The following is a 24,782-nucleotide window of genomic DNA, read 5'->3' as shown; positions in this document are numbered from 1 at the left end:
GAACTTAATCTCAGGTATATGCAAATGTAAAGCCCACCTCTGCCTAAGCTGTACCTGGGGCCTAGTAGCTGCTCAATAAATATTTGTGGAATGAAGGGGTGAATTTCCCGCCCTCACCCTCTCTTCTCCAGCGGCCTCCCTGGGCCTTCCCCTGGTTCCTCCTCTGATTTGACTTGATGTTTCAAAGTGATGTTGACCTACATTTAAAGGTTTCGGCAGAGCCTGCTGTTAAAATGCCCTGCGCCTTACTTGGGAGGGAGAGTACCGTCCTCTCCTGACACATTAGCCCAGATCCCTTCTATATCAGCCAGACCAATGCAAAGGCCTGGAATTGGTCCCAGTAAATTTGGACTGGGGAGGGAGAGTGGGAGGTAAAGCCCGCAAAGGCAGGAGGGAAGGGCAAAGGCCAGGATTCGTCTTGCAAAAATTTCAAAAGGGTCAGTCCCCGTTTTCCTCTGGGATACCCAATACATATCTGCAGAATTCACAGGAATCAGGACCTGGCATTGTTTGGGACTTTAGGGCAGGCCGTCCCACACGGAGGGCTCCCAGGAGCAGATCCTCCCAGGGCCACTTTGGGGGCGGCGGTGGGAGCGGCCCCGCCCCCAGCCAAGTGGCCCCCGCCGTCCCTGCAGGCGGGCAGGAGCTCGGAGACCATTGGCTGGCGAGCTGGCTGCGCAGGGGCGGGGAGCGCCGCCGAAGGGGACTGTTTGCTCCTACGGGCTGTAGATGGAGCTGTCCGGCCCCGGCGAGGGGGAAGGCGCCTGGAAAACGTTCTTCTTCTCCCTGGCCGGCCCGAGCGGGGAACAGCACTCCCAGGATGCAGTTTGTGTCAACACGGCCGCAGCCTCAGCAGCTGGGCATCCAGGGCCTGGGGCTGGACAGCGGGAGCTGGAGCTGGGCCCAGGCTCTGCCCCCGGACGAGGTGTGCCACCAGGAGCCGGCGCTGCGCGGGGAAATGGCCGAGGGAATGCCGCCCATGCAGGTGGGTGCAGCCCCCGCCCAGCGCCATGGCCGCGCCGCCTGGCCGTGGGGGCGGGGCGCGGGGCTGCGGGGCTGGGGGTGCGGGCGCGGGGCTGCGGGCGCCGGCGGGGGGCCGTGGGGGGCGGTGGGGGCGAAGCGCCGGGGGCGGAATCCGAGGCCCGGCGCGGGCCGGGGCGCGGGCGGACTCGCGCGGCAGGCGGGGCGCAGCGGCGCCGAGCAGGCCTGGCCCGCGCGCGCGCGTAGCCGAGCAGCAGGCCCCGAGGCCGCGTGCTGGCCGGGCCCGGTGCCGGCGCCCCGAGGAGGCCCCGCGGGGAAGGCGGCGGGGACCCAGCGGAGCCGTGACCGCGGCCCCCACCCCACCCCACCTCGGCCCGGGCTCCGCTTCGCGCTGGGCGTTGGAGCGCTCGGCCCGCCGCGCTCGTCCCCCGGCCACCGGCCGTGTGCGCCCCGGAGTGCCCCCGCGGGGTCACACCCCAGCCACCTGGACAGAAAGGTGTGCACGAGCGCTGTACGGCCGTCTCTCGCCAAGTGCAACGAGTAATTCACTTTCCCGTTGCGCCGGGTGTGGCGGAGGAAGGGGGCGGTTGAGAGGTGACTTTGCCTCGTTTGCAGCCGTTGGCAAACTTGGCTGCACCCTGGAGTCACCTGAGCAGCTTTTCAGACTACCGATGCCCAACTTTGTTCCCATCCTGTGTGATCGGCGGCGTCTGGGGGTGGAGAGTGGACCCCAGTCAGGTCTGGGAGCCCCGTAAGGATCTCAGTGCGCGCTGGAGTCTGGGAGCGGGGCACTGTGCAGAGCGTGAGAGCTGAGTAGTGTTCCCGGGGCCAGTGTGGGAGCCGCCCCGGGCTCACCCCGCAGAAGCCCCCACCCCGTGCCCCGGCCTGCTTCTCCACCCGGCCAGGAGTTGCTGTGCTGTGTGGGATCGTTTTTTGGTCTCAGGGCTCTGAACCTTCCAAAAGTCATCTGGGCCTGGTGACGCCCTGAACTTCACCATCAGCCCTTTTCTCTTACTATGTGCCGGCAGGAGCGAGGCCTGCGTGAGCTCGGATGGCTTTGATGGAAACTTCACCTCTTCTCTTAGCAGGGTCTGGCACCCGGGGCCCTGCTCCCCTCTATCCCATGTCTTGGGTGGACTCCCTGGGAGCTGTGGGGTGCTCCTCTGTGGCTCTCACAGCCGCTCTGAGTTGGAGAGGGCAGTTGGCATGCCTGTCCCTGGCCAGCCCCCGTCACCTCTCAGCAGCAGGCCTCCGCTTTGCCCAGCCGGAGGGCCTCGTCGGGCCTCGTCGGGCCTCGTCGGCAGCAACAGGGAGGAAAGAAAATGACAGCCCCTCCCGTCCCACATGGCGAGGGGAGTCGGTTATCAGCCCTGCTGTTGGCCGGGAAGCCCTGGGTCCTGGTGCGGTATGGGACCCGTTCCCGGGTCACCAGGGACCTAGGCCCACCCTCTCTTGGTCATAGCTCAGCTCCCTACATGGACTCAAGGGGCCTCAGCTTCGAGGGGTAGGAAGGGGCCTGGTAAGTCCTCACAGGCACGTCCCCTCCTCTCCTCAGTGAGTGACATTTTTTAGCAAACCTATTTTCATTTTAGAAAATGTGAATCAGGAGTTGGATATGGAAAAAATGCTGCTCGTCCGCTCACTCTTGTGGGCTCTCTGGGGTCTCCCTTGGTCGCAGCTGCCAGGACGGGGGCAGCCGATTACCCGAACCGTGCTTTTATTACCCACAACACCTCGCGCTCCTCCCGCTGGCAGTGAAACCAGGAGTGGTGGAATGGCCATCGCTGTCTCTCTGCCTCAATCCCATCATCTTTAAAGCGGAGATAATCATTCTTGCCCTAACCTGCTTAGAGATGACAGGGGAGATTAGGGTCAGATGACTTAAGCGGGGAAATTCTTACTTTGAATCAGAAGGCACTAGGCGACTCTAGAGAGAGTTCATCATCAGGCCTAGCCCCTGAAGAGAGCAGCTGTGCTGTGAAAGGGGTAGGTGACATCGTGGGTGACGGTCCACAGCCTTGACTTGCAAAGGGTCTGGTGGGTAAACCAGTGACCGTCGTGACTCCTGCAGGCCAGAAATGGGAAGGTTCACTGGGGGACTAGTCGAGCTACTGCTGGGGACAGGAATGAACACCCCAGCCTGGGGGGGGTGGGGATGGCAGAAGGGTGGGAAGCTGTGGCATCTGATTCGTTGTTCTCTGTTCTCAGGCTCCCCTCCCCACCTCCCCTAGGGTCTCCGCCCAAGCTGTCACTTTCTCCCTCTGCACACAGGCTCAAGAGTGGGACATGGATGCTCGGCGACCGATGCCTTTTCAGTTCCCGCCCTTCCCAGATAGGGCACCTGTCTTCCCGGACCGCATGATGCGAGAGCCCCAGCTGCCCACGGCGGAGATCTCACTCTGGACTGTGGTGGCTGCCATTCAGGCTGTGGAGAGGAAGGTGGATGCCCAGGCCAGCCAGCTGCTAAATCTGGAGGGGCGGACGGGGACGGCCGAGAAGAAGCTGGCGGACTGCGAGAAGACAGCCGTGGAGTTCGGGAACCACATGGAGAGCAAGTGGGCCGTGCTGGGGACCCTGCTGCAGGAGTACGGGCTGCTGCAGAGGCGGCTGGAGAACATGGAGAACCTGCTGAGGAACCGAAATTTCTGGGTCCTGAGGCTGCCCCCGGGCAGCAAGGGGGAGGTGCCCAAGGTATGTGGTGGTCCCCAGGGGAAGAGATGGAGGTGAGGACTGGCACAAAACTTTTGATTCATTTGGCTGGTCCTTCTCCCAGCACTTCGTGGCTCCCTCTTGTGGTGAGGGGCGGGCGGGGAGGGAGGGGCAGAGGAAGAGGGAGAGCACCCTAAGCAGGCTCTGTGCTGAGCGTGGAGCTGGACGTGAGGCTTGATCTCGTGACCCCAAGATCATGGCCTGAGCCAAAATCAAGAGTTGGACACTCCACCGACTGAGCCACCCAGGCACCCCTGATTTCAGTGTCTCTTATAGCCTGCCTCTCCTTAACTTAGCCACGAATGTTCTAGCTCCGTGAGGCTGCCCTCTACCCATTCTCCACAGACTATGCCTGCTTCTGTCAGGCTTTCCTGTCACCTTTCCCAATAATCCAAGGTATCTGGTTGTCTGGAGACTCCTGCCGCTCTTCATGCTTGGGTTTTCCACTTGGCACCTACAGAGGACCATTGGTCGTTGGTTATCTTTGCACATGCACATTTGAATGCGGCTAAGACAAACTACGCTCACAGGAGTTGCCAGGAAGTTGTGGCCATCCCCTCTGTGGGCTTTCTCGCAGCTCAGAATTCATGTTCCATTTCCCTCTTCCACTCCCTCTTCTGCACCTGCCCCCACTCCCCACCTCCTGGGTCATCAACACTGCACTGTCCATCAATGACCCAGCCTTCTGGTCTACTGAGAACGTAGAGTCACTCCAAGAAGCAGCCACTATGCTCATCTCCCTGATGCCACCTGGAGCCTGTTGGCTTCCCTGTTCCCGCGGCCTTGCTGGCCCACGCTTCCACCCCGCACGACTCCCCCCACCCACTCACTTCTCCCCGTTCTCCTCTGTGTCGTCCACTCTCCCCCTGCGGGCCGTTCTAGATGTCCTAGACGTCACCCATCTCTGTGATGAAAACCTCCCTAGGCCTTGCCTCTCCCTCCAGTTAGTGCCTCATGTCTCTACTCCTCTTTAAGCAGAATTCCTTAAACGTATCGTATTTACCGTCTCCGGTCCCTTCTCTCCCTCTCCTTTTTAACCTTTTTATTATAGAAAACAAACATGCACACAAGTACACAGAATAGGGTGAGGAACCATCACGGGCCCATCGTCCAGCCCCCCACAGCTGTCAGCTCTGGTCAGTCTTGTTTCCTCTCAGGCCCCACCCACATCCCCTCCTGATTGATTGATTGATTGATTGATTTTTCTCTTTTCAACTTTGAAATTTTTTTGATAAACATATAATGTATTTTTATCCCCAGGGGTACAGGTTTGTGAATCACCAGGTTTACACACTTCACAGCACTCACCATAGCACATGCCCTCCCCAATGTCCATCACCCCACCCCCCCTTTCGACCCCCCTCCCCTCCTGTTTTATTTGGAAGCCAATCTCAGGCATCAGTTTTTTGGGTTTTGGGTTTGGTTTTGGTTTTGGTTTTGGTAATATTTCAGTGTGTAGCTCTGAAAGGTGGAGACTCTTTTTCTGAAATAAGACTTTAGCGTTACTACCGCCACCACAAAAGCCTCCACCTACTCAACTATCCAATCAGCGTTCAAATGTTCTTTTCTTCCAAATGCAGTTTAATTTGTTTTCTATTAGTTTGTTTGAATGAGAACGGAAGAAGGGGCTGTGTCTTTTAAGTCTCGTTAAATCTTGCGGTTCCTCCTGCATCTGTCATCTTTCCTTGAAATCCGTCTGCAGACGATCCTAGGCCATGCGTCCCTTGAGTTTCCGATTATCCGGATTCTGACGCTGCGTCCTCCACACTCTAATTGCGCATGTTCCTCTATTCTCAGTATCCCCGTAAGGAGATGATTGGATCATTCTGGAGCCTCTGCCCATCAGGCTTCTGCTCCCACCTCTCCATCCTCATGATGCCCACAGTCCGTTCTGCCATCATCTCCTCTGCCCTCGAGGTGACGTTGCACGCGGGTTACCGCCCCCTCCTTGAGACAGCTTTTCCCGGGGCTTCCGGGTGACCTCTCTTGAGGTCACCTATCTCCTATCTCCTGGTGGCTCCTGCTCAGTCTCCTTCACGGGCTTCCCCACCTCTTCCTGACCTCTTAGGTTTGGGGTGGTCCCGGGCTGGGTGTTGTTGGCCTTTGGCTCATTATCTCTCTTCCCTCCCTCATGATTTCGCTCAGTTTCAGGTTTTAAGTGCAGCCTGGGTGCTGTCAGCAGTCTCCCCCGCCCGCTCCCTCCCCACCTCTTGCCCAGACTTCCTTCTTGAAAGCCAGATTCACGTGCTTACCTGCTACTGCCGCAGGACTCAGGCAAGGTCTTAGGTTTAACACAACGAAGTGAACTCCCATCTCCTGCCTGAAACCTCTTCAGCCGCATCCTCGTCTCCATGGAAATAGCTCTGCCCTTCCAGTGGCTTGGGCCAAAAACTCTGGGGTCACGTTTGCTTCTCTTTCTCAACCCTCCTTCTGATGTATTCGTAAATGTCGTCTGACTTTTCTTCAGAATACCGTCCCCAGGCTGACCACTCCTTTCCACCTTCACGGCTCCCACCATTGCCTGGGGAAAGCCACCGTCACCTCGCCTCTGAGAGTTGCCAGGGCCTCCTGCCTGGTCCTGTCTCCATCCTTGTCCCTCCCCCTACACAATCTGTCCCCAGCAGAGCAGCGAGAGTGATCCTTTAAAAATATAAATCGGTTACCGCTGCTTAAACCCCCAACTGGCTTCCCACCTCATGCAGCGCAAAAGCCCCCATTCCATCAGGGCCCCTGTCCGGCCCCACCTTTCTGACCTCACCTCCCCTCTGCCCCTTTTGTCCCCTCCTTTCCACCCACACAGTCTGACCTCAGGGACTTCGCTCCATGGGAAAGCTCCCTCCCTGTCGTCTCCGTCAGGTCTGCCCTTCCATGGCCCCCAACACCAAAGACCACGTCCCCCCAGTCCCAGCGCCCACTTTCCCCATCCCTGCTACCGTTTTCTCCGAAGCGCTGTGCCATCGAGCACCTTAAATATTTACTTCTTTTTTTGTCTTCTTGGTTGGTCTTCCCTGACCGGAACGTAATTTCTGCTTGGTTCACCACTGTGTCTCCTTGCCTGTAACTGCACCGGCTTCGGTCGGTATCCGGAAAGTGTTTGCCGTGTGACTCTGTCCGGAGGGAGAGCTCAGGCTTCCACGTGAGGGACTGGGTCTTCTAGGTCTCCATATTTTTCGGAAGAAGTGAAGTGTTAAGTACATAATTTCGTCAGTAAATACCCGGCTGGGCACTCTGAGTTTCAGTGTTCTCATCTGTAAGATGAGGAGTCACTGATTGTGTTGATGGGTTGTGAGGAGTCACTGATTTTGTTGACGGGCAAGACCATGTAGCCTGTTGTCTTAGTTTTCTATTGCCGGGTAACAAATTACTCCAAAACTTGGAGTCTAAAAATATAATTATTTGCCATCTTGCATTTTCTGTGGGTTAGGAATTCAGGAGCAGCTCAGCTGAGTGATTCTGGCTCAGAGGGTCATGAAGTTGTAATGAAGCTGTTGACTGAGTTTGTGGTCATCTGAAGGGTTGGCTGAGGCTTGAGGCTCTGCCTCCAGGATGGCCCAGTCGCTTGGCCATTGGCAAAGCCTCAGGTCCTCACTGTGTGGACATTCCAACATGGCTGCTTGAGTGTCCTTACAACATGGCAGCCGGCTCTGCCCAGAGAGGGTGAGCCAAGAGAGAGCTGTCCTGTCTTTTATGACCTGGTCTCAGAAATTGTACACGTCACTGTTAGAAGCAAGTCACTAAATCCTGTCCACGCTCGAGGGGAGGAACACTGCGCTCTACTTTTTGAAGGGACTCCCGAAGAATTTGTGGATATATTTTAAAACCAACCACCATGAAGCACCACAAGAGAGTTAATTAATGTTACGATTAATAGTTATAATTCACTGTGTAGTGTCAGCCACGCTAAGTGCGTTCTCTTTGTGGGATTCAGGGAAGGCTGTTGTTTCTCAGATCCCACATGCCTTTTGGATTCTAGTATGTCTGTTAATTGGCTGACAGATAACTCATAGGTAGGCTCCCTGCCGTCTCTGGCCAGACAGACTTCTGCTGTATCCTGGCCCAGGGAAGTTTTTATGTCCTGATGTCTCTTTCCAACTGTGCGACTCTGATTCCAGAATTGTGACACTTCATAGAAATGGTGAGGTGACGCAGAGGGCTTGGCATGTTGGAAAAGATGATGAACTTGGTGTTGGAAACATTTAGTTGAGGTACTTCAGAGATGATTAAATGGAGCCGCTCTGAGGGCCCTTGAAATCTGAACCCGCAAGGGAGCAAGGAAAATGGAAGAGTATTGTTTGTTGGCAAAGAGGTAACCACGGGAGTTGTGCGAAGAACGAGCTTGCGGAGGAGAAAGCAGAGGGACGGGGAAGGGCAGAGCCAGGGGCTGGGGGCAGAGGAGGAGGCAGTAAGCTGGGTGGGCAGGAGGAAGCAGAGTCGGGGGAACCAGGCAAGAAGTGGATTCCAAAAAGGCGATCTGAAAGGGTAAAGGTTAACAATGGCTACTGGTGGCCTTCAGGGTGTGGTTTCAGAGCATGGGGGTTGGTTCACGGACAGATTTCAAGGTGGGAAAGGATGCATGGCTTGTGAAGAAGGAAACACAAAACGTGTCTCTTGGGGTGTTTCAAGTAAAGAGGCAGAGTGGAGTTTGCTTGAGACTTTGGGGTTGAGTGGCGGGTGGTTCGTCTTAGGTCGGGTGACTTGCAAGGGAAAGCCATTGGAGAGGGTAGAGCCTGAGACGTCAAAGAGAAAAGTTTGAGTGTTTGAGTCCCACAGGCAGGTGCTGGAGAAGTGAAGGGCACGTGAGCAGGGGGTTGGCTTGGTGAGAAGGGAGCTTGCCAGCAGCCACCCGGGATCAGGCTCCCGGACTGATCCTGGATCCGGCTCCTGGATGGGGAAGATGCGGGAGGGGCGGGAGGGCTGGGGAGAAGGAAGAGTTGGAAAGAAGCCTCCCAGGGAGCGCAGGAGAGACGTCCGCAAGATCCCCAGAGGCTTCCGAAGCAGCCTTGGGACGAGTGGCATGAACGAATGGTAGGTGTCGCTGGCAGAATTCCATGACTTTTTCTAGGGGCAGGAAGTGAAAATGAACAGAGTGGTCTGTATCCATTTTCTCGGCTTGGGGATGTGCCCCAGTCTGGTGGAAGGTCCAGGAAATTTAAAGTTGTGTTCTGTCTCTAAAGCTGGCTGGTGGGTGAGCTGTCAGTAGTAGGTGACACACGTGTGCCCACCACACCCGCACAGGATACCCGTGGGGTTATGGGCACCTGATGTGAGAACAGACATTTCCAATTCATGGGAAGGTGCCACCCACTCACCGAGCTGGACACCAGAGGGCCTGGAGCCCCAGAGGGCTGTCCTTTCCTGATGGGGACAGAGGTGCCACTTGGGCTAGCTTTGGTCCTGTATGCAGGTGTGAAGACCAGTGGACTCAGGTTAGGGCCGGGGAGAAGGGGGGGGTTGGGTTGCCCAGTGTGAGTGGAAGACTGGTCCTCTGGGGGTGGGGGCTGGGGGGGCAGGGCTACGTGTCCCAGCAGGGAAGTTCAGACGTTAAAGTCGTGAAGTGAAACCCTTTTGAACGATGGGGACCAAGGCGAGGCCACACTGGTGAGCGTCTGAGATGAGCCCAGACAAGGATCCTTGTCAAACCAAAGTAACAGTTTCATGGAACAGACGAGACTGCCTGGACGAACAGGGGCCCGGCATCTGGGACTGATGACTCAGGCTGCCAGGGCTCTTCCTCATGTTGGCAACAGCCGCTCGACATAGTCAACAAATATTTGCTGGCTCCAGACTCTGCTTCTAGACGCTTGGGATGTCGCCGTGAACAAAACAACGCGGTCCTGGAGCTTCAGCGCCTGCCCTTAGATTTACATGTTTTTAATGACAAAAATATAACTGCGTACCTTGCTGAGGTAGTAACCTGACTGGAAAGACAGGTTTCCTAACAGGGTTTTACTGTGCTCGGCTCACTGGTCCCCGTGCCCAGAACCTTCCACACCACTCTCACCCTGCGTGCCAAAAGCAGGATTGACTTTGGCTTTACCTTCAGGGACCCAGTTCCCCTGAAAGTGAAATTACAGAGGATATGGTGAAATGCCTTAAAAAAAAAAAAAAAAAAAAGGCAGTGTCGACCATCTTTGTTTTGGGAGCATGAGAAGATCCGGAATAGGGTGGGCTGACTCCACTCCAGGGGACCGGGCTGGGATTTGGGGGATGGGGAGCCGGGGCGAGCAGAAGCGGGCTCTGGGGTGGAAAGGGCCCCGTGGCCGATGGAGGGGGGGCAAGCAGGTGTCAGACTAAGACTCCTTTTGGCCAAGGTTCCTGTGACGTTTGTCGACATCGCCGTCTACTTCTCTGAGGATGAGTGGAAGAACTTGGACGAATGGCAGAAGGAGCTTTACAACAACCTCGTCAAGGAGAACTATAAAACCCTGATGTCCCTGGGTAAGAGCTCCTTCCCTCCTCCGGGGCGGTCTGGGCAGAGCGCAGTGGAACGGTTGTCAGACGCGGGCACAGCGTTCAAGTTCATCCCTGATGGAGATGCGAGTGACTGTCTGCTCGTGAGGCCATAGAGACAGAACGAGTATAACCAGATGACAGTTAGAAACCCAGTAAGAGGGCCTGTCACTATAGCACTGAGCTGCTTTCATTCTGGAATATGGCCAGACCGCATCATTGGCACGTGACCATGAGCTGCCTCCCCGTAGCCTTGCACAGGCCGCAGCCGGGCTGCAGCTGGCTGCCGGGGTCCAGATGTTTCTGCACCAGAACTGGGAATCTGGTGCCTTGTTTTCAGGTTCCTCCCAAGAGATTAGCTGACGTAGGTGAGGGTACCACCTAGAGGGGCTCTCGGCGGGGGAGGGGCTCTGGAGTGGGGAGACTTCTGCCGCCGCCCTTGATCGGGGTCCGTGGGTCAACTTCACCATGTCCTTCCTTCCCCTCACTCATTCCAGACACGGAGGGCACAGTGCCCAAGCCAGATGCCCCATCGCAGGTGGAGCCCAGGGAAGAGCCTTGCGTGTGGGAGCAGCGTGACCCAGAAGAGAGAGAAATCCTAATGGACCCAGACACAGGTGATGGCAGCGGACAAGAGCCCCAGGTCCAGGGAGGGGCAGGAGAGGAGCCAGGGAGACCTCGTTCCAGACAGCGCCGCCCCTGGTCAGCTCTCACCGAGATGGAAGGTGCCAGGGCTCTGGTCCTGGCTGAGCCCCGGAGGCCTTTCCTCAGGGCCTCCGCTCTCTGGAGTGGGGCTGCCCTGGGCACAGCCGAGCCTGAGCCATGTTCTCTGCCTTATCATACAGACTCTGTCCTTCTTCAGGAAGGTCCCTTAGAAGGTCGCTTGGAGGCAGCCCCCTCCTTTCCAGTCTGTTCTCATTGGGCTATAATCCGTATGCCATAAATAAAGTCACCCCTAAAAGTGTATAATCCAGGGGTTCACAAAGTTGTGTAACCAGCACAGAACCTCTTCGTCATGGGAAACCTGGACCCATGAGCAGTCACTCCCACGTTCTCCCGGGCCCCCAGCCCCCGGCCACCACTGATCGACTCTGTCTCTGTGCACTGGCCTGTTGGGAGCAGTTCATCTGAATGCCCTGCGCCCCGTTTTCCAGCACTGCAGGTGCTGAGCTCAGCAGGGCCCTGGTCCTCAGCAGGGTCACCTTGTCCTCCGTCCCCGTGCGTGAGCTGGGATGGTGACTGCTGTGCCCGTGTTGTGGGTGGAACCAGCAGGCCTTGAGCCAGAGAGGTCGGCTGCCTCCCCAGCTGGGCTGGGGCCATAGTGGAAACCAGGACTCAGGTCTTCCGGTTTTTCCTCTGATCTTGCCCCTGACCTGAGCTCCCTGCTCTCAGGGGTCGTACCTTGCGTCATGGAACATCAGAAGGACACACCCTGTTTGTCACACCTTGGAGTCTACAGAGAGGACATGTCATTGTCTTGTATGTGTGAGGACGCTGTGTGTTATCCATGCAGGATGCGGCCAGGTGGAAGGCTTGCTAATGATTGTGTGTGTGTGTGTGTGTGTGTGTGTGTGTGTATGTGGCCACCTCTCTTTGATTGGGGTGAAAAACGAAAAGGAGCCTCTGTACCCAGAGGTCAAACTTCTGGCCTTGTTCTGATGAAAACAAACCCCAGGTTGGGCCGTTCTCTGGAACTCTCTCCTGGCCTTATTACATCTCATCCTACGGCTTGGCCTACCCCTTCGTCCTGAATACTGATTATTTCTCTGCGCCCAAGACCTTCCACTTCTTGGGGTTCCCCGCAGTTGTCCGCGGGAACCTGAGGCCCCCCATGCTGACGAGTGCCGTCGCCTGCATTCCTGACACCAAGAACATCTGGGTGAGGACTGTTCAAAACAATACACCAAATGACATGCTTCTCTTGCCCCAGGAGCAGAGCCGCTGGTGCCTGCCCAGGATTCGTCCTCACAGGTGAAGCGGGAGGAAGCACTGTGTGTCCGGGGCCAGCGGGGCCTGGAGGAAAGAGCCATCCCCACGGAGTCCATTACTGGTGAGTGGGCCCAGCGGCTGCCCAAGCCAGGGAGGGAGCGGAAAGGGCCAGCAGGGTTTGCAGGCCCCCGCCAGCATCCGCTGCGTGTGGCCAACCAGAGGCCAGAGCCAGAAGTGGAGGAGTTGGGTCTGGGACGGGCCGAGAGACGGGATTTCCCGTGGGGCGCCAACAGCACATCTGGGCTTAGCTCGTCCTATTTCCTCTCTCTTTTTGTATCGGTTTTTAACTGTTCCTCCCCTTGAAGAGGAGCATCAGGTGGAAGTACTAAGTGTAACAATGAGCAATGGCCACTGTGGTCGGGGAATATATCCGTCCGTCCGTCCGTCCGTCCACCCTGCTCCTGACTGGGAAGGGCTTTCGTTGTCTTCAGCAAGTTATGGGTTGTTGCCTCTGTGCCCATGGGGTAGGCTGGAGGGTTCCTCTTACATGACGTTCCAGCTGGACTCTGTGAGAAGCCTCTGAGAGCATATGTGTGTTAGAATGCTCCAGAGAAACTCCACAGGGTGTGTGTGGGTGTGTGTCTGCGTGTGGAGAGAGAAAGAGAGAGAGAGAGACAGATAGACTGATTTTAAGGAACTAGCTTCAGGGACTGTAGAGGCTGCCATGTGCACCTTCTGTGGTCTGGAGACCCAGGACAGTCATCTGCCCGGATTCCTTCATCCCTAGGAGTGAGCCATCGTTTTCTGTGGAAGCCTTCACCTGTTGGGAAGAGCTCCCCCCCCATTATGGAAGACAGGGGTTATTGATTGAAATATTAATCTTCTCTTAAAAAAAAAACAACCCCCACACACAAAACAAAACTAAAACTCCATTTACAGAAATATCTAGAATAATGTCTGGGGGTGCCTGGGTAGCTCAGTCGGTTAAGCATCTGCCTTCAGCATGAAGGCATGATTCCAGAGCCCTGGGATGAAGCCCCGAATCGGGCTCCCTGCTCAGCAGGAAGTCTGCTTCTCCTTCTGCCCCCTGTACCCCCTGCTTGTGCTCTCACTCTCTGTCTGACAAATAAATAAAATCTTTAAAAAAAAAAAAAGAATAATGTCCATGCAACTATGTGGGTACTGTGCCCTGGCTGTCACAAAATTATCCATCACAAGATCTAGTAAGATACTTATCCATAGGTTGGAACCCCACAAACCTTAGCCCCCCCCTTGGTCAGAGCCTCACCAGCCCCCCCACGTAAGTGCTAGTAGCGTCGGAGTTGGGGAAAGGCCAGTCCCATTCCCACAGGCGTGCCCCTGGACAGCGGTCCAGTATTAGTCTTTTCAAAGAAATCTGTAAGAGATAAGAAGGCAATGATGTTGAATGAGGTTTTAACAGACCACAGAAGAAAGAAGACGTAGCATACATCTTAGAAAAATCCCAATAAGGGGGCGCCTGGGCGATGCAGTCCGTTAAACGTATGACCCTTGATTTCAATTCAGGTCATGATCTCAGGGTCGTGAGATCAAGTCCCGCATGGATCTCTGTGTTCAGCACAGAGTCTGCTTGAGACTCTCTCTCCCTCTCCCCTGCTCGTGTGATCACTCTCTGTCTCTCTCTAAAATAAGTACATAAATAGAAAAAGAAAGAAAAATCCCAACGAAATGCTGGATCTAAACGGCTTCCTGGAAGGCATCATGTTCCTGGGAAAATCCCCTTAGGAATGCCCATGTCCGTGCTGGTGCTCTGCTTTCAAGCTGAGTGTGCGTGTAAGGCCTGGAGTCCGCAGGAATGGGCTCCCCTGTAGGATACCCTTATTGGCAGCAAAGGCTCCATTAATTGGGGCCAGGCCGACTTAAGCTTTTAATTAATTAGCATCCTTTAATTATGCCTGAATTTTAGGGAAAAAAAGTAATTGCAGGAAATGAGAGATTTACCCAGCACACAAACTGGCAGGCTTGTCGTGTCCCCCGACGCGTGCTTTGCTCTGTTCCCGCAGACTCACCGGCCTCTGCCCAGGACCTCTTGTCCCGGATTAAACAGGAGGAGCACCCGTGCGTGTGGGATCAGCAGGATCTGGCGGAGAGAGATATCCCAACGGACCCCAATTCAGGTGAGCAAGACACCAGGATGGTATTAAGGACAAGGAGATTCTTACTGAGTTTTGTGTCCCGGGAAATCAATCTGATCGCTTCTGGTTAAGGCCAATGAAAGGCTCAGAGAATAAAATGCAGCGTATTCCTCTGGTAGCAGTTTTTGGAATATAACCATTGGTAAAGTGCAGAGGGCTTTTTGAAACGAATCATTAAATGGATCATTTATTGTGTTGGCGTAACCAATACTAAAATTATTTCTGCAATGGCAGTTTTAGAACAGTAAGTATAACCTGAAAAGCTTTTAAAAGTTGTGTATATTTTCGTGACAGAAAGAAAGAAATTTACATTTTCTGCAAGTTTTTGTGGGTTAACACTAGTTAAATAAATGTCTTCCCAGAAACTTCTGGGTAGGGTCCAGGCATATAGAACAATAAAGAAGATCCATTTTCTTGGGCCTGTGTGTGTGTGTGTGTGTGTGTACGCTTGCATGGGTGTCTGTGTGTGTGTGCGTATATGGAAGCACGCGTGTGTTTCACAGCTAGAGAAGTCCAGTGTCCTCTTGTTTGGTTATGATCCCAGAGTCTCATCCTCCCCCACTCACCAGGGAGAGAGGAGCGGACATAAAACCTAGTGTTCCTTGTTGTTTCCACTGTACAACTTCACAGTGGAGAAGCTGAAGGGCTCCCGGCCCGGTGGCAAAGCCAGCTGTTCCTGGTAGAGTGAGCAGTCCACACCTCCGCTCTCCAGAGACCTTGGTTCACTGCTTCTCCCACTGCTGGTTCTGAAGTCCTACTGCTTAGCCCTCGGTCCTGTTCTGGACCCACCGTTTGCTCTGGGGCTCCGTGGACAGAGCTGGAAGATGCAGGTTCCGATCTGTGCCTGCACAGACTTCGGGCCGGGCCTCCTCCTCCGGCGCCAGCTGCAGAAGGAGCGAGCACAAGCGAGACACCGTGTCCGGGGGCAGCTGGGAGGGTGGGGACGACCAGCATGAAACAGACCACAGCTGCCACGTGTCCTGCGAGCGCCGGCCGTGGCCTCTGCTCGTGGCGGCTCTCTCCCCTCTGAGGGGAGGCTCCGTGGAAGGGAACAGGGCTCAGACTGCCTTCTTTCCGTCGGCAGAGTCTCTGATCTCAGCGCATGACATTCTGTCGTGGATCAAGCAGGAGGAGCAGCCGTACCCGTGGGGCCCGCGCGACTCGATGGAAGGAGAGCTCGGATTAGATTCTGGTCCCAGTGAGTAACGCCCCCCCCCGGGGCCCCTGGGTCTTTCGTCCACAGGGATGGCGGCTTGCCTCCGCCTCCCCCAACCCTGTCGTGGCAGCCGTCCCCCCATCTCCATCGAAGCGCTATCCCCTTTCCTTTTGGAGGGTGGCAGCTGTGTGTCTGTCCTGTCTTAACAACGTACCACAAACCGGGTGGCTTAAAACAAGAGAAATGTGTTGTCTGTTTGGGCTCTGGAGGCCAGAAGTCCATCGTCAAGGGGTCGACAGGGGCATGCGCCCTCCGAAAGCTATCGGGGAACCCTGTCTTGCCTATCCCTGGCTTCTGCCGTTGTGGCAATGGTTAGTGTTCCCTTGGCTTGTAGATGTGTCTCTTGTCTCTGCCTTTGCCCCCCGTGGTGTTCTGCCCGCGTGCGCGCGCGTGCATGCGTGTGTGTGTGTCTCCTCACCTGGCTGGCTTCCTTTAAAGACGTAAGTCAGACTGGATCAGGGCCTCCCCCTGATGACCTCATCTTCACAATTACCTCTGCAAAGAGCCCCTTTCCAAAGAAGGTCACTTTCCGTAGTCGTGGAGTTTGGATTTCAGCACAGCTTTTGGAGGGACATAGCGGGGCCCCTAAGAGCAGGGAGAGAAGGCTGGGCTTGGGGGGGGCTGACCCGCTGGCACCGGAGCAGACAGTGATGGGGGCAGGTGGCTCGGGCACCGGAAAACACTGACCGGAGCCCCCAGCCAGCCCCGAGCGGGTTCCCCACAGTCACTGGTGAAGAGACCGAACGTTGGCTTGGGGGAGGGGATTGTTGTTGGTTTTTTTAGTCCACAACAAGTATGGAACCAAACGTCTCACCTGACTTGGGCTTCCTGGGTTTTTTTTTTTTTCTTTTTGAAATTCCACTTACTGGCCAGTGACTTGGGCACATGTTTGTGGATTATTGAACACTCTTGGCGTCTGGCTGGCGTTCCTTGCCAGAACCACGACCATCGCCTTGTTTTCAAGATAGCTGACTTAGCGTCTGCTGCTCAGAGCACTGGAGTAGCCGAACAGCGCATTCCTCGTGCTCGCCCCTGACACCCCCAGGAGCATAAAAGCGAGGGAAGAGCTGAGGACGTAGATTCTTTCTTTTTTTTTTTTTTAAGATTTTATTTATTTATTTGACAGAGAGAGAGAGAGAGACAGTGAGCGCACAAGCAGGGGGAGAGGCAGAGGGAGGGGAGAAGCGGGCCCCCTGCAGAGCAAGGGAACCTGATACAGGGCTCGATCCCGGGACTCCGGGATCATGACCTGAGCCGAAAGCAGTGGCTCAACCAACTGAGCCACCCCGGCGCCCGGACATAGATTATTTCTGACCAGGAAGGCCATTATAAGTCAGGTAAGTGGATCCCAGTGTCTGAGACAAGTTGAGTCCAGCCTGGAAGGGCAGGCGGGGGCCGGGGGGGGGGCGGGGGCGGGAGCCGGAGGGAGCCGGAGAGGAGCAGTGTTATGCCCTTGCTTCAAGTACAACTTAGAGCGGTTCCTCTCCCAACCTGCTGCTGGGGGGAGGTGGGACGGGGAAGCCGGGCCACTGTCTGTGAGGACAGGAAGAAGTGACAGCAATTTCCACTTCTTTCTTGCTGGTACTCGGGCCACTATTTCTGGCCTTGCAGGCGTATGTACTAGTTCATCCGACCTTGTGCCAGGAATTCTGCCCAGACGTTTGTCCCTCAATGCTGTCGCCTGATTTGTCCAAGTTCACTAGGGGTGCGTGGGCCTGGATGAGCCTTTTCTTATAGACCTGTGTGGTCATGGGGGTGGATCTAGGGAAGTCAGTGCCGAGTGTGCAAGACTTTGCAAGTGACCAGACCATTTTACCTCCTCGGTTTGGATAGGCCGAGTTATAGAACAATTTGCTTCATGTTTTATCTCTGGAGGGCCTTCAAACTTTAGCATTTGGGGGGAGGGGCAATGCCCAGAGTTTGGGCAACAGAAGCATCTGGAAATGCTTCTCTTACCTGCCCAGTCACCAGAGCCTCTTGACTTTCTCCCAAAGTGGGCCTGCTTTCCACTTGTTTTTTCTTTCTTTTCTTTTTTTTTAAAGATTTTATTTATTTATTTGACAGACAGAGATCACAAGTAGGCAGAGAGGCAGGCGGGGGGGTAGGGAAGCAGACTCCTTGCTGAGCAGAGAGCCCGATGCGGGGCTTGATCCCAGGAGCTGGGATCATGACTTGAGCCGAAGGCAGAGGCTTTAACCCACTGAGCCACCCAGGCGCCCGGCCTTCCACTTGTTAATGAAACTAGTATCTCACCTGTGATTTCTTTGAGGTTTAAAGACATGGAATCGTGTATTCTGGAGAGAAGCTGGAAGGGGAGAGGGTTGTGGGAGTCGCGGGTAAAACATGGAACTATAGGGTACCCGTCCCTATCAAACTCCTTACCCAGCCCGGGGGTTTGCAATAAGACCTGGTGTCCTGTTTGACTTCAGCCTAACTGGACATTACATTTTAGTAAAAGGGATTCCTCAATTTTATTAAAGAATGTGTATTTTCTTTAAGATTTTATTCATTTATTTGAGAGGGAGAGCGAGAGAGCACGAGCAGTGGGGAGAGGCAGAGGGAGAGGGAGAAGCAGTCTCCCCACTGAGCAGGGAGCTGGTTGTGGACTCGATCCCAGGACCCTGAGATCATGACCTGATCCAAAATCAAGAGTCAGATGCCAAACCAACTGAGCCACCCAGGTGCTCCTTAGTTTACATTTTAAAAAGGTAAGGTCAAGAACGGACAGGATTGGGGAGGGGAGCATGGGCTGGAAGCAGAGAAGCCATTTAGGAGGCTAATGTGGTTGGCACAAAGGTGAGGAGACGACTGTCGCTCAGAGTTGGGATGGGGGCAGTGCGCCGGGCGAGAAGCGGACGGATTCAGGACAGACTCCAGACGTGTCGCTAAGCAGCTGTGTGTGGTGGGTGAGCGGTCAGTAGTGACAGCCAGGGTTGGGCCCTGAAGAACCAGGAGGCAGCAGCGCCCCTTAATGACTTGGTGAGTGCTGGGAAGGAGCCGGCCGAGTAAACCCAGCGCTCTGCTTTGGGTCTGTTTGATCTGAGATGGCATCCTGGTAGGCAGATGAACGTTCAAGAGAGAGCGCAGGGCTAGATGACTTTGGGCGTTGTAACCTGCAGTAATTTCTATAGCAACTACCCGGAATTAGAGCAAACTTTGTAGGTGAAGTTGACAAGACCGCTCTTGCTTCAGACACCAGCTGCCAGTTCAAGGGTCCCCAGCCCACTCACTTCCGCCCAGCCCTATAAATGCAGGGGTTCCCATTAACCCCCTAGCTTCAGCATTTGACTAGAACAGCTCACAGGACTCAGGAAAGCTGCTACACTCATAATTAGTTTTATTAGAGCAAAAGGAGTCAAATCAGAACTAGCCAAAAGGAGAGATCCATAGGACTAATTCTGGAGGGGGTCCTAAAACAAGCCTCTGTTGTCTGCTCCGTGTGGGATCAGGAAGTGTCACTGTCCCAGCATAGTGATGGGTGACCCTATGCAGAGTACTGGCCATGAGAGAGCTCACTTCTGTGTCCGGAGTTCTTACTGGAGTTTCTTTTCTTTTTTTAAAAAGATTTTGTTTATTCATTTGACAGACAGAGATCACAAGCAGGCATAGAGTCAGGCAGAGAGAGAGGAGGAAGCAGGTCCCCGCCGAGCAGAGATCCCGATGCGGGGCTAGATTCTAGGACCCTGAGATCATGACCTGAGCCGAAGGCAGAGGCTTTAACTCACTGAGCCAGCCAGGTGCCCCATTACTGGAGTTTCTTTATATACTTATTGATTAAACTACCGGCCTTGACGTGAGCTGTTCTCTAGCCTGTCCACTCTCCAGAGGTTGGGCTCAAAACCCCAGCCCTCTAATCCTGTCTGTGGATGGTCCTTCTGGCATACCCAGCCCCCATCAGGGTTCTTCCTTTAGCTTAAACTGTTTGGGCACTTACCATGAATTACTCCGTGAGCATAAAACATGGGAGCCCACCGTGAATAACAAAGACACTCCTCTCACCCTAGAAATTCCAAGGATTTAGAGGCTATCTCCTAGGAAGCAAGGACAAAGGCCTGTTAAATTATTACACAGAGGCTGTTTTAAGGCCGGGGCCTCTCTGCGACCTAGGGAGAATGTAGACAAAGAATGAAAGAGGAGCAGGTGTGAGCCTGGAGGAAATCCAGAGGAGCCTGGCATCACGCAGGCTAGGAGAAGAGACTCGAGAGAGAGGGAGGGGTCAACTAGCTCAAACCCAGTGATCGGTTAGGATGAATGTGCCGGCTTGGGAAGAGGCAGGCGGATTGATTTGGCAGGCTGGAGGCTGTTGGTGACCTTGACAAAAGTTATTTCAGTGGCGTGCTGGGACACATGCCGGACTCTCAGGAGTTCCAGAGCAAACGTAAAAGCAAGGGTAGAGAACTCATCAGGAATATTGGTCTGAAAAGGAGCAGAGATGAGGTCAGACATGAGGAGAGACGGTGGCTGCAGCCTAGGAGCACGTGGGGTCTAGGGAGAGAGTTCTTTTAAGTTGGGGGATCACTGGACCCCTCTGTCCAGTAGGGTGCACTCCATTAGCTTTAGAACCCTGAGTCAGACTACCTTGAGGAACTAAGACATCTCTTCTCCTGTAGAGCCAAGAGGCAGTTCAGTTTCAGCCTCAGTTGATTCAGGGATGAGGCGAGGTCATCTGGGACCCAGGTTCTTTCAACTCCCGGCTCTGCTTCCTTGGCATGGCTGGAGCAAGATGGCGGCCGCTGTTCCAAGCAATCGCCTCTAGACCAGAGGGAAAGGAAGGGTCATCCTTCTTCCTACACTCTAAGGAGTTGAGGAAATTCCCAGAAGCCCCCTCCTCACATGTCATCAGCCAGAACGAGGCCATGTGCTTATGTCTGAATCCGTTCCCAGCCAGTGACGTCCAGGGTACAGGTGCTCACGTTAGAGGCTGGAGGAAAAGGTGTGACGACACCCTCGCCGAGGATGGAGAAGTAGGGCACGCTGAGGAGTGTAGCAGGGTGCCTGGCTGAGGGGGTGGGGTGTTTAGAGATTTGTGCAGTTTTCTCCAGCTGTCTTCAGTTGCCTGAGTATGGTTGGGGGTCCCCAGGCAAGCAGGGCAGAGGGGACAGGAGCAGAGGCATAAGGGGTGTGTCATGGCGAGTGACCCCAGTGCTGAGCACGGGAGTCATGGGGATCAGGAAGGGAGATGAGAGGGTGAGAGAAGCGGATTGACCCGCACACCGAGTCTGAAGCCTTATCAGGGTAGGAACAGGACCGGTTCAGGCCGGGTTTCCGGGGAAACAGCCCCTGAGATGGAGACTGCCATGCGTGTGGTTTCCTTGGGGTCCTCCTGAGAATACGGCCTATGAAGGAGTGAGTCGCAGATTGTGTGGAGGGACAGAGGATGCCCAGAGTCAGCCCCCAGGATGGAAGGCCTGGCTCCTGGGGTCAAGGTCGGGAGAATTTCTTCAGCCTCTGCTGCTGGCCCGTGTCCTGTGGAGAAGGTTCTCTGCTCAGTTTTGATGGGGACGGAGAGGGCAGGCTGGGCCCTGTGTGCTTAGGGGTGTCACGTGAGGAGGACGGGCCTCAGGCAGACACCATGAGCAGGGGCGTGGGGGGTGGAAGCGGGGCAGATGTGGCCCGGGAAATGGCCTCCAGGGAGCAGATGGGACCTGGGCGGAGGATGCCAACAAGAGGTGGGAGCAAAGGCTTCTTTACTGTTCTACCAGCTGCCCCTCAGTGGAGGAGGGGCTCCTCCAGGGAGAGAGGACTGAGAAGGGGCACGTGAGGTGGGACATGGGGTGGTGGGGGTGAAGTGGTGAGAGGAGCCCTAACTACAGCGGGCACCGGGGTCAGGGCGCAGATGGGACCAGACGCCAGGGTGGGCCTGGGACCCGGCAGCTGTTCGAGTCTGAAGGCCACTTGCTTAGAGGAAACGGGACTGAAAAACGCCGCATGGTTTTGGTGCCCGCTCCTTGCGTTTCGTTTCCGCGGGCCTCCTGTCTGCTTTCACCTTGGATACGTTCTAGTACATTCTTTCCTCCCAGTGAGAAATTCGCCTTAGATAAATTAGCATTGAACATCAGAATGCAATTAAGTCTCATTATTTCCTGCCAGTTCTGCCTTCCAAGTGACTTCCAAATAGCCCCACCCCCAGGCTCCAGGCCCCGCCCCTGCTCCCCGGAGCCGTTTCCTCCGGTTGCTAACTGCTTGCTGCTGGTGCTCTCCCCCGGGTGGCTTGGGACGGGTCCACGGTCAGGGAGCCCCAGAGCCATAGGGAACGTGGCCGCCGGCCTTGCTCAGGGCCCTCACTTTTCTGAGAAACTGAGGTCCAGATCGCCTGCGACTCGCACCAAGCCCCGGGGGAGTCGGTTAAGGCCCCGGGCCTCTCTCCGGGGGACGGTGGGGACGGGTGGTGGTGGTGCGGGCCCGGAGCGAGCGCTGTCCAGCGCGTCACGACTCCGTGTCTCCTCCTCCGCAGGTGACAGCCTGCTGCTGGTGAAGAACCCGCCCCCCGCCCCGCAGCAGCCGCCGCCGCCGCCGCCCGCCCCGCAGAGCCTGCCGGTGCTGCCCGCGGCCGAGAACGCGAACGCGCCGGGCGCCGGGCCCCCGGACGAGGGCTTCCCCGCGCTGGCCGGGGAGAGGGGCGCGGGCGGGGCGCAGGCTGGGGGCGCGGGCGGCGGCGGCGGCGGCGGCGGCGCGGGCGGGGGCCCCGGGGGCGGCGGCGGCGGCGGCTGCGGCAGCTGCTGCCCCGGCGGCCTGCGGCGGAGCCTGCTCCTGCACGGCGCGCGCAGCAAGCCCTACTCGTGCCCCGAGTGCGGCAAGAGCTTCGGCGTGCGCAAGAGCCTCATCATCCACCACCGCAGCCACACCAAGGAGCGGCCGTACGAGTGCGCCGAGTGCGAGAAGAGCTTCAACTGCCACTCGGGCCTCATCCGCCACCAGATGACGCACCGCGGCGAGCGGCCCTACAAGTGCTCCGAGTGCGAGAAGACCTACAGCCGCAAGGAGCATCTGCAGAACCACCAGCGGCTGCACACGGGCGAGCGGCCCTTCCAGTGCGCGCTCTGCGGCAAGAGCTTCATCCGCAAGCAGAACCTGCTCAAGCACCAGCGCATCCACACGGGCGAGCGGCCCTACACGTGCGGCGAGTGCGGCAAGAGCTTCCGCTACAAGGAGTCGCTCAAGGACCACCTGCGCGTGCACAGCGGCGGCCCGGGGCTCGGCGCCCCTCGGCCTCTCCAGGCGCCGCCTGAGCACGACTAGGGCTGGGCTGGGGGAGGGGAGGGCCCGAGGCCGGAGCGGGGCTGGGGGAGCGGGCCTGGGAGGTGGCCGGAGCACCCCTGATCCTACCCCTGGTTCTCTCAGCGCGCCTTCCCTCCCTCCGCCTGCCACCTGCTGGAAATTGGGAAGAGGGATTGCACTCCAGACAGGGTCCCCCGAGGGTCGGACAGGGGTCCCCTAGACCTGTCCGGCCTGAGTGGATGGCCAGCTCGTCTCGTGGGGGTGATCCAAGGGGCCTGCTGAGTGTCTTTCCCCCAGGGAAGGTGCCAGAATGGACAGTGAGGAGGCAAGAGGCTTGGGGCAACCCCCTCAGACGCCTCGCCACCTAGCGTGCCCTGGGTCAGACTTTGTCCAGTGCGGCCACTGGAGTCACAGTTGGTGACCGGGGGAAGCAACTAGGCAGTCTCAGAAGGCCTCTGAGATAAATAAGGCCCTAAGATTAAGAGAGGCTGAATAAGGAAGCAGAAGTGTGGCGGGAGATGAGGGATGAGCTAAGGGGTACCATCTCTGATGACAGCACTGCCTCGCTTCTAATAGCGCTTTATACTTTTTTAAACGTGTTTTCTATCCGTTATCCGTTTTCACCCTTAGCCTGTCCCTCTGAGGGGTAGGATTGTCCCTACTGAGAAAAGAGGCCCAGGTGGCTGGTTTACCAGGATCACACAGGAAGAGAGCCGCAGGGCTGGGACCAGGGCTCCTGACCCCAGTGCAGTGTCCCCCCCACCACACACACTGCCTACCTCCCATGGCTGAGAGGCTTCTGGGCCTGGCCTCTCCCGGTCTCTCTCTCTCCGGGTCTTCTCCCCAGACTCAGAAAGCAGCAGGGGGCCAACTCCCAGGGTTTCTGGGGGTTGGGGAACCCATCAGCTACACAATGCCCTGGGTCGCGCATCTGAAAGGCTCTTCCCGTGTAGGCATTCCCAGGCGGCAGGTCCCCTCCCCCAGCCGGGCCTTCGAACCTCCAGTCCTTCAATCTGGTGCAGCATCTTGTCACTGCCCAGTAGTGACCCGGCCCTCCAGAGGCAGCTGTTGCCCTGGGTCAGACCTCACCTTGTCGGTTTATTCCAGTTTCCCCAGGGCAAAGAGGTGAGGGAGGGGCTCCTGCTGCAGGAGCAGGAAGTGAGTCTCTTCCCAGGAGGGCCGGGCAAGTGGGTGCTAGAGTCTGAGAGCCTCAGTCTCCTGCCCTGAGCCTCCCCACTGGTGCTATCTGTTCGCTGACCGAGCTCAAGGACATGGACACAGACCCCACTCGGCCCCAGACCCTGCAGGCGCCTCAGGGAGGCGCCCAAAGGACTCCCTTGAGCTGGTGCATCCACTCCGTGGTCCTGAGGGGCCACGGTCTCCATTTCTGCATCTTGCATGACCAGGCACTGGGATGGGGTGGCGCGCCCCGACACCCTTGTTTGTGTCAAGAATGACTTTTTTCCTGCTCCTCCCGTCGATCCTGCTTCTCTCCCGGTTCAGGGAGCACCGTGGGCAGCCGGCAGCCGGCACCACGTTGGCCAGCGTTCCGCTTCCACCCTTCCCTCATCTGCGCCGATCTGCTTTCCTCAGACCCCTTTTTGCCATGCAAAGGGAATTCTCGAAACTAAATAAATGGTGTCCAGATTGCAGACTGCATTTTCACAAGGCCAAGGGGTTCCGCAGTGTGGCTCCTTAGAGAATCGGAATCCAACGAACTGGGATTTTTTGTTTTTTCCTTTTGCTTTCTAAGAAGAGTTGAGAAGTTAGACAAATTCAGTGGAGTTTGGGGGTTTTTTTTGTTTGTTTATTTGCTTTAGAGCAGAAGAGAACACTCTAGTCCAGTGTTTTGGTTGGGAGGAGGCAGTATTCTGCTTTAAAAAGTATATGCAGGAGATCAATATTTTGATAATATAAATCATGGAGAATAAGACCAACAATTTTTTTTAATTTTTAAAATTAATTTATTTTTGTGGCTGTTAAGAGCGTGAAGAGGGAAGAAATCCCACTTGAGACATGGGTTTGGAACACCTGAACGCGTAGCTGGAGTCCCTTTATTTTAACCTCAAGGAGCTGATTCCCAAAGAGGGTTAGTGACTGAGCCA

The 24,782-nt window shown here is 56.0% G+C and overlaps 1 protein-coding gene across 1 annotated transcript; it reads left to right on the top strand.

Annotated features, from left to right (window-relative positions):
* The first annotated feature begins 678 nt into the window (after positions 1–678).
* ZNF282 (zinc finger protein 282) lies at positions 679–24,329 on the top strand. Its single transcript, XM_032304657.1, has 8 exons — positions 679–985; positions 3,253–3,672; positions 10,002–10,128; positions 10,638–10,757; positions 12,071–12,190; positions 14,112–14,225; positions 15,328–15,441; positions 21,914–24,329. Exons 1-8 carry the CDS (start codon positions 821–823, stop codon positions 22,696–22,698), a joined length of 1,965 nt encoding a protein of 654 aa, XP_032160548.1. The 5' UTR covers positions 679–820; the 3' UTR covers positions 22,699–24,329.
* Positions 24,330–24,782: the final 453 nt, after the last annotated feature.

Source organism: Mustela erminea, chromosome 11, assembly GCF_009829155.1.
Source record: "Mustela erminea isolate mMusErm1 chromosome 11, mMusErm1.Pri, whole genome shotgun sequence".
Classification (NCBI taxonomy): Eukaryota; Metazoa; Chordata; class Mammalia; order Carnivora; family Mustelidae; genus Mustela; species Mustela erminea.
This window is presented reverse-complemented; position numbering and strand designations above follow the sequence as displayed.

Excerpts from the sequence above, each read along its gene's own strand:
- ZNF282 (XM_032304657.1), top strand. The coding sequence starts at position 821 with ATGCAGTTTGTGTCAACACGGCCGCAGCCTCAGCAGCTGGGCATCCAG. Across the intron at positions 10,129-10,637 it reads TAAAACCCTGATGTCCCTGG|ACACGGAGGGCACAGTGCCC; the intron begins GTAAGAGCTCCT and ends CACTCATTCCAG. Across the intron at positions 14,226-15,327 it reads CCCAACGGACCCCAATTCAG|AGTCTCTGATCTCAGCGCAT; the intron begins GTGAGCAAGACA and ends TTCCGTCGGCAG.